This window comes from Hetaerina americana, unplaced genomic scaffold (assembly GCF_022747635.1).
Source record: "Hetaerina americana unplaced genomic scaffold, ioHetAmer1.1.p SCAF_6, whole genome shotgun sequence".
Taxonomy (NCBI): domain Eukaryota; kingdom Metazoa; phylum Arthropoda; class Insecta; order Odonata; family Calopterygidae; genus Hetaerina; species Hetaerina americana.
This window is the reverse complement of record NW_027287205.1, coordinates 48,172,651-48,185,812: the sequence shown is the minus strand read 5'-3', so window position 1 is coordinate 48,185,812 and position 13,162 is coordinate 48,172,651. Positions and strand designations below refer to the sequence as shown.

The window sequence follows — 13,162 nt, the reverse complement described above, 5'->3', positions numbered from 1 at the left end:
TTCCTCTTTTAACATTTCCACTCACATTTTTGTATTCAGCATACAAATACATATATGCATCATGATGTTATTTGATATGAACCCTAGATATGATGGTTTTAAATCGATGAAAAATTCTAATCAGTGGGTATGCTTTAGTGTGCTGAAATTTAAAAGTATATTTGTTTATGAGGGATATAATCATAAGTATTTGATAATTATGTGAAGTAATGTTACCTAATATGTTACACTTGAGCTCAATATCAATAATTAATCAAGTAATCTTTTTAATATTGAAGTAGTATGATGAAACCAATGCATAAAGTCCTCAGAAAATGAACAAATTCATTCTAAACTACCACTGAAGCTTTACAGAACTATTCTTGTATATTCCAGTGCTCTGTAATGCACAATTGACCATGAATGCCATACACTTTACATACATACAATCCAATTTTTGAAGCCATGAAAGCACCCCTTTTATTTTTAATTAATGAATCTTTGATACAAGGGATTTTCCCATCCCAATTAAAAGAATCAAAAGTAGTGCCCATTTATAAAAACCATGGCTGTGTAAATGTGAATAACTACAGACCAATAGCCGTCCAAAATACATTTGCTAAAATATTCGAAAAAGCTATGTATATGCAAATAGCATCTTATCTTGAAAAAAACTTCCTACTTTCAAATTCTCAGCATGGATTTAGATCTGAAAGGTCTACCACAACTGCCATATGTCAGGCAATCGACAGCATACTTAATTCATTAGATGCTAAATGCAAAACTCTTGGAATGTTTTTTGACCTGTGAAAGGCTTTTGATAATGTAAACCACGATAGACTACTAATTAAACTCAATAGAATAGGAATTAGAGGAAGTCCTTTAAACTGGATGAAGTCCTATATTCATAATCGCACTCAGAAAGTAGTGTTATCAGTTGATGGGTCAAAATATTCATCCGAAGCATACCAAGTTAACAAAGGTGTTCCACAAGGCTCAACCCTTGGGCCACTCCTCTTTCTGATTTACATCAATGACCTACCTAACTGCTTACCAAATAATGATGGAATAATACCAGTGTTGTACGCTGACGACACTAATGTAATAATATCAACACAAACATATCCCAGCCTTGTGGAAAAATCTAAGTCTGTCACACTTGCAATAAACAAGTGGTGTACAGACAACCTTCTAGACTTAAATGTAAATAAAAGTAAAATAGTATATTTTACACGCAATAAGAACGTGTCAGATGATCTGCTGGTAAAAATCAATGACCTATCAATTGAGTGTGTGACAGAATGCAAATTCCTAGGTATTTCTCTATGTGCTAATATTTCTTGGGATACTCATGTAAAAGCCCTTCAACACAAGCTCAGTTCAACTTGCTACTTATTAAGACACCTGTATGAAACTACAAGTAAAACTGTACTACTCAATTTGTACTATGGGGAAATTTATTCAAATATAACCTACAGTGTAATATTATGGGGATCAGCTGCTATTTCTCAAACCATCTTTAAAATGCAAAAGAAAGCTGTTAGAATCATCACCAGGAAACCTCACAATGCTCCATCAAGGCCTATTTTCCGTGAATTAAATTTGCTACCACTCCCATGCATCTACATTATGTTTTTAATTCTATATATAAAAAATAACACCGGCAACTATTCTCTTAACTCTGCCTATCATCATCATTACACCAGAGGCAGGAATGACTTCCATTATGGGAATATAAGAACTAAAGCATTGAAATTAGGACCCAATGAAATGGGCATCAGATTATATAACAAACTACCCAAAAGTATCAAGGATACACAGGGAACTGCTGCATTCAGGCATAAATTAAAAAGATATCTACAGCACAATATGTTTTACTCGGTTGATGAATATCTCAACAATATTCCCCACTAGTAAGTTCATACTTATAGTTTCTAGCAATGGTCATGGTCTGATTCATGTTTGTGATCAATGATTTTTCTGAATTTGATATTGTATGTGCATGTTACTGCCAATGTTTATGGGTTTGTACCAAACACTTATGTAACTATGAGCATCTTTTCTTTTATGTATCTTAACTGAGCCTGTGTCTTTGCTCCTCATTGACGTGCCTTATATCATGTACATACTCCACCCACCTGGTATTTTTGTATTGTGATCTCTGGGCAAATAAAAAGTAATAATTATAATAATATACATGTATGATTTAGTGGTGTAGTGCATCATCCTACATTTTAGACAATTCAGCATGTGCACTATTGTTTCTGTCAGAATTATTCTTTGTTAAATTAAATTTTTCTGGCCAGTGGCTGATTCAAAGTGACCTCCAAAAAATGGCATACTTGCCTTATTTTGGCTCATATCCATTGGGCTTGGCATCAAAAAATGGTATAGTTGTAAGAGTTTCATAATTTTTCTATCTGTTGTTCCATAAATAAGCTTGAAGTTTAATTTTAAATGGCTTAAGTTTTAAGCAGTTTTTAGGATAGGGCCAAACATCATTTTCTGAAACCCTGACAAGATCATGACCACCCCAAAACAAAAGTCTGGATTTGCTCTTGTCCAATTCAGGCTTGTTTTATCCAAAATTATGTAGCTTATATAACTGAAAATCATATCCAATCATTAATGCTTGCAATTTCCCCAAATGGTTCAACATAATCAACATCAGCACTCATGACTTAACCAGACTCTTTAATAATTAATAGTATGCTCTTAAAGTGCCATAATCAATCATTTATTTGCGGTGAAGTTCCATGTGTACAATTGCTGTTTTTGTACTTTGTCTTGAATGACTTTGCCGTAAATTTCTACCCCACTTCATTACTACTGCTCATACCATCTGTGAATAACTTCTTTCAGGCTTTCATCTTCTAGTAATCTTATTTTTTTCTAAACTTGACTAAACTAAAGGAATTATTGAAATATTGTACTGTGGTGTTTTTAACAATTTACTTGGTAATAAAACAGTTTTTGGCAGAGTATCACGATGCTGTCATCTCAGAACCTTTTGATAATCCACTCATACTACATGGCCCTACTCTCTGGATTATGTGAGTCTTGACTAGCCAGGTCCAGATTACCAATGGTTATTTGTAATTGAAAAAATTGTCTTCCACTTCATTTTCTCAGAACAAGACTCATATATTGATATCCTGTGAAACCTTAAACAAGATCTCCATCTGTTGGAAAAAATCGAATATTGAAGTGCATATCCATGCCCAGATTGTTGAAAGCAAATACTCTTATCATGTTAAGTTCGGACGCAGTGTAACTTTAGAAAGATTATTTTGTTATATGCTCAGAGCATATTCTCAGTAGTGTATGCTTTGAGCATTTCTCTCATTAATACATGAATCAACATCCAGTGTTCACCCTGTTACATATATTTGTGCCATGAATTTTATTTGGTACCCAATTTTTAGATTAAAATTATAGCATGTCTGTGTTAGTCAATTAATGTTATTGTTGTTATTTTGTTCCAACTAAAGGAAATACTTGGATGCAGTAGCAGTGGTGAAAATCAAAATCTTTCAAGGGCTCACCCTGATCCTTTCCTTCGTTCCATGGCTTTGTGGATACTGAAAGATCATACTGGTAGTCTCAATACGTTGTTACAAACAAATATAGGGCAGTTACATGCGCAGTACATTGATGATGACAAACCAGAAGGAACCACAGGTATGTAAGTTATGCTGTTGTGACAATGAAAATTTTATTTTGCATTTAAAATCTTATCTCTTGCAAGAGTATTTTGTTGTGAATTATGTCTGATGATTAATAGTCCTCTTAAAAATTTCTCTTTCTGAAATTTGAATGAAATCTTAGAGCAGTGTAAATGTGATAGAGGTTTATTAGGGAGGTATAATTATGAAAACATTGAATGTTTATTTCATTATGTATCTAATACCACAAGAGCAATGTATAATTGTATGCCCTGAAGTCTAATGGAAGGTACCATTCCACTTGCTTCACCACAATCTTACATATTTCTGTTCTTTTGTGATGCATCACTTAAATTTATGTTGAATTAGTGCAAATTTAATAATTTTTCCTAATTTTAATTATGTATTATTTTACTGTTTTTCAGCAAACCCAAATGTGTTCAACTTTTATGTGTACCTAAGAACTCACCCATTGCTGATAAGGCAATACATAGCTTCAACAGCTCAGGACAAAAAGAAATCACATGCTGTTGTCTTATCAGGTTTTAGCTATGGAATGGACACAAAGACAGCCAACTTAGATAAGCAGGTAAATCAAATGATTTAATTTCATTTGTATAAATAAATTGTTGTAAGTATCTTCTGTTGAATACCTTGAGAACATGCTTTATCAGCATTTCATTAAGTAATTTCTTTTAATGTTGTTGGTAGCTGTATGAAAATACATTTAGTCCGCCAAGAAAGGACACATTTGGAAAATTATTAAATGGATAGGTCCATTCCGTTACTCTATAAATTCTAAAACAAATCAGGGTGTCACTGGTACCAAGCATCAAATTTTGTTGTTACATCAGCAACAGAATTTTCAGTGCACCAAGTAAGGCCAAAAACTGTAATTACTGTCCATTAATGCAGCTGCTGAAAAACATCATTCTAAAACTGATGAAATGTAGCAGTCAGTGCCGGGCATCTTTAAAATCTCTCCACAGGTCCAGTTGTGAGTTCATCAATGGATGTATGAGTTCTAAGTTCAAGTTTGAAACTTTCTGACGAGGGAGAATTACATGATGTAGTAATAATAATAATATTTTTACTGTCCATTGACCATACACATCATGTAAGTGTAGGAGTCATCAAAACACAAAGTACAATATAAATACATATCTATACTCTGCACATGCTTAGTAAAAAAAGAGCCTTTACATTAAAGTATGTAATAAGAACACAATGCATTACAGCTGCTTATTATTTAAAAATTCATTCAATGAATAATAATTCCTCATCAGGAGAAATTTCTTGAGTTTCAATTTGAAACTACTTAATTTATCACTCATTTTCCTTGAGTGTGGTAAATTGTTACAAATTCTTACTCAAATTGTCATTGGGCTTTTATATGAAATTGACTTTTATCTGACTTCTGATAACTTTTGTGGGTATGGTGATGATTTCTAGTTGCATGTGAATGAATATCACTATTTACATGGAAGAGATGGATGTTATTTTTGATGAAGACAGAAATGGCAAATATATACATGGATGGAATTGTAAGAACATCTAATTTTTTTCTTTGGGCCTTCATGGTGTCCTATAAGAAGCATCAAATACGCATCAATTTTTTTTTATTTAGAAAACTTTGTGTAACATGCATACAGATGATCCCCAGAACACCATTCCATATGATGCCCTGGAGTAAAAATTTGAATAATACACAAGTTTCAATGCCTCTAAACACTGTGTTATGCAAGAATCTAGTAGTGTACATCTCAGTGTGCAATTTAGAACACATTATTGACATGAATATTCTATGCACCAGTTTGTTGAACATGTAGACCTAAGAACTTAGTGTGGGATGCACAATTAATCCTTTGATTGTTAAGATTAAAATTAATATCCTCTTGCAAATACCCTTCGATTAAATAGGTTTGAGGCCTCTCTTAGGTGGTTGGTTAATTTTGGTGCTTTTATTATTATTGGTTAATGGTGATATAGGGTTTCTCTTCTCCCTTCCCCCATTCCCTGAAAATGCTACCTCTACCAAATACCCACCTATGCTTCATTATGCCAATGGCTTCAGTTTTCAGTTGCCACCCCTAATAGCCACTTTTGCTATGAGAAAGATTATTCTTTATTAGTTGTTGAATCCATCTAATGACTGTGCTTCTTCATGAAAGAATCATTAAATTTCTTCTTACAGATACTTTTAGAAGATTCAATCACCCCATTGGAACGGCAGCTATACTTCACCACAGCCCATGCACACTTCAAGGCAGGATGTCCAGCTTTAGCATTAGAAGTTCTCTCTAAACTACCCAGTAAAGTTTTAGATTCTAATGGAAACAACTCTCCTAGTAAGTTATTTTTCTATAATTATATATTGTTTGTGGGTCGAGGTAGTCCAGTGGGTAGAGCGTTGGACTGCTGACCGGAGGGTCCTGGGTTTGATTCCCGGGCAAGGCACTCTGGGCACCTGCAGCTCCACCCAAGCTAAAGTGATTTTTTGGGTACCAGGTCTTCCTGGGAAACCATAACCGGCACAGGGAAAGGAACTGCCCCCCCCCTACCCTGATGTGTGAATTTCACACGCCGTATAGGGCTTAGTCCTGGGTGAACTCTACCATCATCTACCATAAACCAACCTTCGGGTTGATGACTGTGTTTATGGTTTTTTTTATATATTGTTTATATAGTTTGGGAATCAGTTATGTAGGGTGAGGCAAATTAAGTTCCATTTTTCAAAAGCAAAATGCTTTAAAAAAAAAAGGAAGTTATGTTTCTGTACCCTGTATTTCACTGTTAAAGAAGGGGAACATTCAATTATTGCTTGCAGAAATGCAACAATGTTTATGCAGAGAAAATTGTGACTGGAAATCAATACTGCAATCACATAGTCATTAGAAAGATCTGATATTAGGTGATGACAATTAATGGACTTAGGATCATCTAAGGAAAAGTATGGAAACTGTTTTTATTCAGTGTGTTATATTTTGGTCCTTTCAGAAATTTATGCATAAGACATAATTTAAATTTTCATGTATGAACGAGTTCAAAGTTGGCACAAAGGATAATTTACACAAAAAATTATATTTTCTTTCCAGGCCTTTTAAGTAGCCCCATTAAATCAAGAACCCAAGATCAGCAAATAGACACTGGGATATTGGATGATAAATCCATGTGGACATCAACTGAAAAAGGTAATAGGGAAACCAAATGCTCATTAAGTGAATGTTTACAGTTATGATAACAGATAATGAAACAAACTCATTTGGTTTGCAGCTAATGATTTCGATTGTTCAGCCCCTGTGAAGGCAAAGGAAGAAGAATTGGTGTTGGATTGGTCCCAGCCTGTTTCAACTCAGAGGAAGGATTCCTTAGAATTAAAATGGGATGAAGATGACGACGAGGAAGAGAAAACCAGTGATACACAAAATACACAATCAACAGTAAAACAGATGTCAGGTTGGTAAATGCATGCATGTTGATGGCCTTGTAACATTACTGTAATCATTTGATCATTGAGCTGGGTACTTTATTTTAATGCTTATAATTATTGCAGGTTGTTATGAAGTGTTCTTTTGTCAACAATCAATTATCTCTTTAAGTATAGTCTTTTGGAGAGTAATTATGTAACATGCAGAGCACAGTAAAAAGCCCTTATATGCAGTTTCAATCAAAGCAAAAAATATAGGGCAAGTCTCTTAGACGAAGAAGAAACTCTCTGGGTCATAGTGGTAGGCCCAAATCACAGACTACTGGAGAATTATCCTTAATAAAAGCCTGGCATAATGCGCTTACTCTTGATTGCAGTCAGAACTAAGTAAATGTAAATATAAAATAAATAGAATGCATATTTTTAAGAATCAGTGCATAAAATGTGGAATTGCAATTGAAATTAAGCTCTTGTGTTGATGTGTAACCAATGTCAATATTAAAACTGTAGTAATAGGATATGACCAAAAAATGAATGCAATTCCATTTAAAATCAAAATGAAAAATTTGTTAAATAGGTTTTCATGGTAATTTTGCACTCATAGTGGCTTCCCTTATTAACTGTTTATGAAACACTTTTAGGCTTAATATTTCTCCAGCATAACAGAGAACACCTTCAGAAGTAGAGTAATTTGAGGGGCTTATTCCACTGTCCAATATACTGTTCAAATGTAATGTAAGATGGTGGAATAAGCATATCGCTGTGCTCCTGAAGATGTTCACTGTCACACTAGCGAAGCTAAAAAATGCTCCATACACAGTCAATCTCAGGAGCTTCCAGATCAATTACTTGGCCTTTTTAAAGGTATGAGATAGTACTTTTTATCTCTGCAAAATGAAGCTCAATGACTTACCTTGGGTTTTACATCAAGGTCATTATTTCTCATGTCACCAATAAATCATATATTACTAGTTCCTATGCTCCAGAATTGTATTGTGTAAAACCACATATAAAGTGAAACCTAAGGAATGGAGATTTTTTTCAAATAATGAGTTATCATGCAAAAATTAGCATCTTTACTGTTCAAAGGCATTTTCTTGTAAGCTTTACACAGCTTTGGTACTGTTCCGTGCAGTGTAAAAATATTTTAATATTTAAAAATATGGCCTAAATGTGTATCAATGTTAACAAAGGCAAAAGATTTCATGAATATTGAAACCAAAGAATCAATCGAAAAGTATGCATTCGATGAAAGAAGCAGTCTCGTACGTTGCTTAAAAAATGTTATTATTTTGTAGGATCGATGTGACTTAGAGTGTTGGAACTGGATTGCAGGCAATAGAAAAATTGCCATTGGTTAAAAAATAAACTTTAATATTGGACAGGTTAGACAAATGGTGTATGTATTAATGTCTTTGATAGGCAAAAGAGAAGACACTGAGGATGGGGACAAGAGTGAGGATGGTGGTACCAGTGGACCTGATTTGGATATTATGGCACAGCAGTTGAAGTTCGTTGCATGCCTGAAGATTCTGATGGAGGAAGTGTCAACCTTGGCAACTGGTTTTGAAGTTGATGGTGGTCAACTCCGCTATCAGCTCTATGTCTGGCTGGAACGGGAAGTAGAAGCTCTAAAGCATCTTTGTAATTACAGTGCTGGTGGACCTTCCCAAAGTGGTCCTAATGGAGAAACAACCTATCCTAATGATTTAGGTATTTAATCATGTTTTTACAGATTCTTATCAGACCATGTAATGGATTTTTGTGAATGGGGTAATGAAAAATTTCTGTGCATGTGATGAAAACAATAAGGTTGCTCTCATTTGCTCATTTCAGAAGATCCTTTGATGGATCCAGAATTCCGGGAGCATCACAACATGACACCAACTCCAATAAAGCCAGGAGAAAAGCCCACACTCCATGAAATTCTATTGGCTGAAAAGTTTGACTTTGAAGCCAAAGTACACCGTGCTGCTCGGAGGAAAAAGTGGTTGAAAGGTATTTGAATTCTCTGCTTAATATAATTTTCTCAGATCCGTAATTATTTCATCAAGGCTTCCAAAAAAACTCTTGTCATGTGAAATTTAAAATGTTCCAATTAGCTTTCCAGGACAAGTCATGTGTAATGTCATTAAACAATGGGATAATATGTATAAAAATCAACGTTTCAAAACAGTGGTTGGTAATTCCGCCAGAACTTGCTATAATATGGTGAAGTGCATTCCAAAACATTTTTAATTGTGTGGTCAAGTGCTAATCCCGATAAAATGAGTATTCAGAATCTCCATGAAGCTAAGCTGAAAGCAGTTGTGTTCATCAGCGACAGCTATTCATGTTTTTTTCAATCTATGCAAAGAAATACATTACTTCATTTGAGATTTTTGCGAGCTCCTACTCTTACGGATATGTATTATTTAGTGAATTTATAAAAAAAATTTAACACTGTTGATTTTCAAGGGAATCTCATGATGCATTATTTTGCTTGATAAATTAATGTATTTCAGACATATTAACATCTTATTTTAATAAGAAAAGGAAGTTAGTGGTTTAAAGTTCAATTTTTTGAAAGCAAAAAAGTAAATGATGTTTTAAGTTTAGTGTAAGAAATTTTACATACAAGCTATGTTTAGAAAAAAACGGTATTTCCTTTGGACACCAGCTTTGAACATAGCAATTTTGTAAACTGGTCTACTATTGAGCCCGAAAAAGTTTTGGCAAACCCCAAAATGTTGCCTTTTGGTCATAATTATTTTAAATGAGTGTATGTACATAAATAATCCTCCCATAATGCCAGGTATGATATTCTAATTTATTTTTGAAACAAATGAAGTTTTTCCAGCTAAACCTCTATAATTCAAATGAAAAACTATTGGAATATTCTTCCAGCTTTTAGATGTAGCAATGCTGTAAAAATATATTAACTTCACAATTAAAATGTCAGAACTTTTCACCCCATAATAAAGAAATATGCCAATTGATTTTCATTGAGCAGATTGTTTCTCAGATTGTACTCCTAAGACTGAAGCTCTTAATATTTAAAAAATTATATTTAATTTCCAGCGAATGAAACTCTGCTACGTACTCTGTTGAGCTACTGTAGTCTGCACGGAGCCAGTGGGGGTGGCTTGGCATCTGTACGCATGGAGCTTGTGATTCTACTCCAAGAACTACAGCAAGAGAAAACTCAGCAGCAACTTCTTTCTCCACTACCTTTCCCCACCACTTTACCTCTACTTTCAGCTAGTGTTGCCTGCAACAAGACTGTAATTGCTGATCCTGTTCGCCACCTTCAGGTATGCTTTCAATGCTACTATATGTGGTTATTTGGTATGTAAAAAGTTAACTGTATGAATATTAATCAGTACTTCATTTTAAATTATGTAATCAATTAGATCCTGTCAATTTTCAGTAGTAATCTTGTGGTAATCTTGTAGTACAGAGATGTCATGTGCCAAATAAATCAATTTCCCTGCTAGAAATCTAAGCTAATGATCAGATGTTGTTATTGATGTATAACTGTATTGCAAGTAAGTCACAATATCTGAAAGGAGAAAATTTTTAAAATTTTGGTGAATCGAAATGAAAAGGTTTAAGACATTTTTCATCTTTCACCAGAATGTTCATCTTTGTATAAATGATAAGAAAAATGCATAGGTACTGCCAAAATGTTAATCTTGTAGCATGATATTTCTATAAATATTGTTTTACTTAAAAATATTTTCTTTTCAACAAAAAAGTGCTTAAATCCATTTGTTTATTTAGCTGAATTGAATTCTGCATTCTACTGAAGGGAGCTCTGAGACATTTGCTTACACTCCAAAATTTTGAGTTACAATCTGGGTCGAGGCAAATGATTGTTATGCTTTGAAAATTGTTGCATTGCAAGGTGCATTAGTGGATGACTCAAAAGTTACTCTTGGGGCATCTCCTGCAGTTTCTTGGGATTTACTTATGAAAATTCATAAATAATAAGCTCTACTCTTTACTAATTTAAGTTTTACATTAAATTACACAATTCCCAAACCCGATTGCTACATCGTGTACCAGATGTATTGTGCTCAAATAGATGATAAGCAGGATTAGCTTTTTTATACAGGGACTTATCTGCTTCTTACTTGCTAGTTTTCCTTGGGCAAAACAAAATTACTCTTTTTCAAATAAAATAATGCTTGGTATGTCTATCATCAAATTTTCAGATTCTGATTCCTGCTACTATATTTTTGTTCTTTATTTTACAGTCCAAAACTCATGATATGCTGCAGACAATAGTAGAACTTCGTTCCCCTCCAATGCCAGTGAGAACAAGGTTTTCTGAAGTGTTTGTGTTAAGAGATTTATCTGTGGCACTTTCTGCTTGTATTTATCAGTCACTGTGTGATTCAGATTCATTCAGCATTAAGCAGCAGCAGCAAGACAGGTAACCCTCAATATTTTAAACATTTCTTCAAAGTATTAGTGAGCAACAAAATAGCAGTGGCAAGTGATTTTTTCAAACATACCGTAAGGTCTCAATTATCTGTGCGCAGATCATCCGCCTTGTGGATTATCCTTGCTACTCTCATCCCGGAACCTCAAAATTTTGATAAAATCACAATCATAAAGATAATTAATTGCTTTGAAAATTCAATATAATTTAAAAAAATACATGTTTGGAATACCTCAGCTTTCTTATTAGTTTTTAATTTCACTAATAAAAAGTTTTCATTTTCCCATTATCATTTCCCTCACATTCATTAGCCCTGAGAATTCCATGGTGAGAGCAAATATGTATATAGTTTTACTTTACAACAAATAAGTCTTTAGCAATCTACGCCGCATTATTTTAATTTGTGCATCATATGACGAATATGAGTCCACTCCTGTTGAAAATATTCAGCCTTCATCAGTCATTTATTTTTGTCCTGGCTAAGAGATGGATTTAGCTTGCTGAAGAATATTTGTTCTATTTATGATATTTCGGTGTTCTTGTAAATCTATTATTCCACCCTTATAAAAATCGTTAAAAACAGAAAAATTTTATTATCCATTGGTGAGAAACTCTAATTAATTACATGCATTGAAAAAAGTGGTTTCCATGTAGATATCCATTTATATCACAGCTATATTTTTCATGTATTTCGATAATCCATATTTTTCTATTATCTGTGCTTAATCATGCAGCCATTAGTATGGATAATCAAGTTTACTGTAGTTTTAAAAATTGGCACCTAAAAGTCATTAGTAACATGGTAAAGAAAATTGAATTATAGTAAAAAATCCAAGGGGTGTACTAAGAAATAGAGGCTTAGAGAAACAAGTTCCTTCAGTTCAAAGACATAATTCTGACATTGCATAAAATTGAGATGAATTCTGGATTCAAGGATATGAAATGTGAGGTAAATGGTAGAAATAAACCGTATTTAACTACTAACAACTGTAGTTTTACTGAAATAGTCATTAGTTATGCAAATATGTTCATTTAAACATCTCTTTTCGTTTTTGCCAGGAGGAATTTATTAATGTAATCAACTTGATAAACAAGTTAAATAACAACCTACAACTTTGCCACAAATAATTACATCCTTTTGTCCCCATTCCTCCTCTGTGGTACCTCCCATCTTGTGATGCCATATACTATTGAAAATCATAATTAATGTTCATAAGTTTTCTATGCTTGCCATACATTGATTTTCCATGAAATGTGTGTTTAAGTATCTAAATTACGTATTTAATGATTCATTGTATGCATTGGTTTCAAGTGCGTAACAATCTTTGTGAAAAGATAATCCTTTAAAGTCAAATTGTAATTTTCAACATCTTTTAAAAGGGGATAGTTCTGATTATCACATTTATTTTTCCTTGCCCTTGGCGCTACAATATGTAATGATAATGATTTAGTAAATTACATATTAATGTAACCAGTGGGCTATATGGCAAGTAATTTTTGAATTTTTTCATCACTATTTTAGTAGGCATTTAGTGTTTATTTTTATTATTTTCTTTTAATTCTTTAGTATATCATATTTGTAAAACATCAGAGTAAGATTTGAAATATTTATCCCCAGTTTTACATAATCCTTGATTTTAATGTATGTTTAAAATTCACAAGATG

The 13,162-nt window shown here is 33.4% G+C and overlaps 1 protein-coding gene across 4 annotated transcripts in view; it reads left to right on the top strand.

The window, feature by feature from the left end:
- The window catches only part of Rbcn-3A (rabconnectin-3 alpha), a 106,042-nt gene that overhangs the window by 47,131 nt on the left and 45,749 nt on the right, over positions 1–13,162 (top strand). For all 4 annotated transcript variants that reach the window (XM_071593579.1, XM_071593577.1, XM_071593578.1 and 1 more), the window contains exons 33-41: positions 3,471–3,660; positions 4,070–4,233; positions 5,839–5,992; positions 6,740–6,835; positions 6,918–7,100; positions 8,494–8,784; positions 8,908–9,069; positions 10,132–10,364; positions 11,310–11,488. In XM_071593579.1, coding sequence (XP_071449680.1) covers positions 3,471–3,660; positions 4,070–4,233; positions 5,839–5,992; positions 6,740–6,835; positions 6,918–7,100; positions 8,494–8,784; positions 8,908–9,069; positions 10,132–10,364; positions 11,310–11,488 — 1,652 coding nt within the window. The remainder of the gene's footprint in view (positions 1–3,470; positions 3,661–4,069; positions 4,234–5,838; positions 5,993–6,739; positions 6,836–6,917; positions 7,101–8,493; positions 8,785–8,907; positions 9,070–10,131; positions 10,365–11,309; positions 11,489–13,162) is intronic.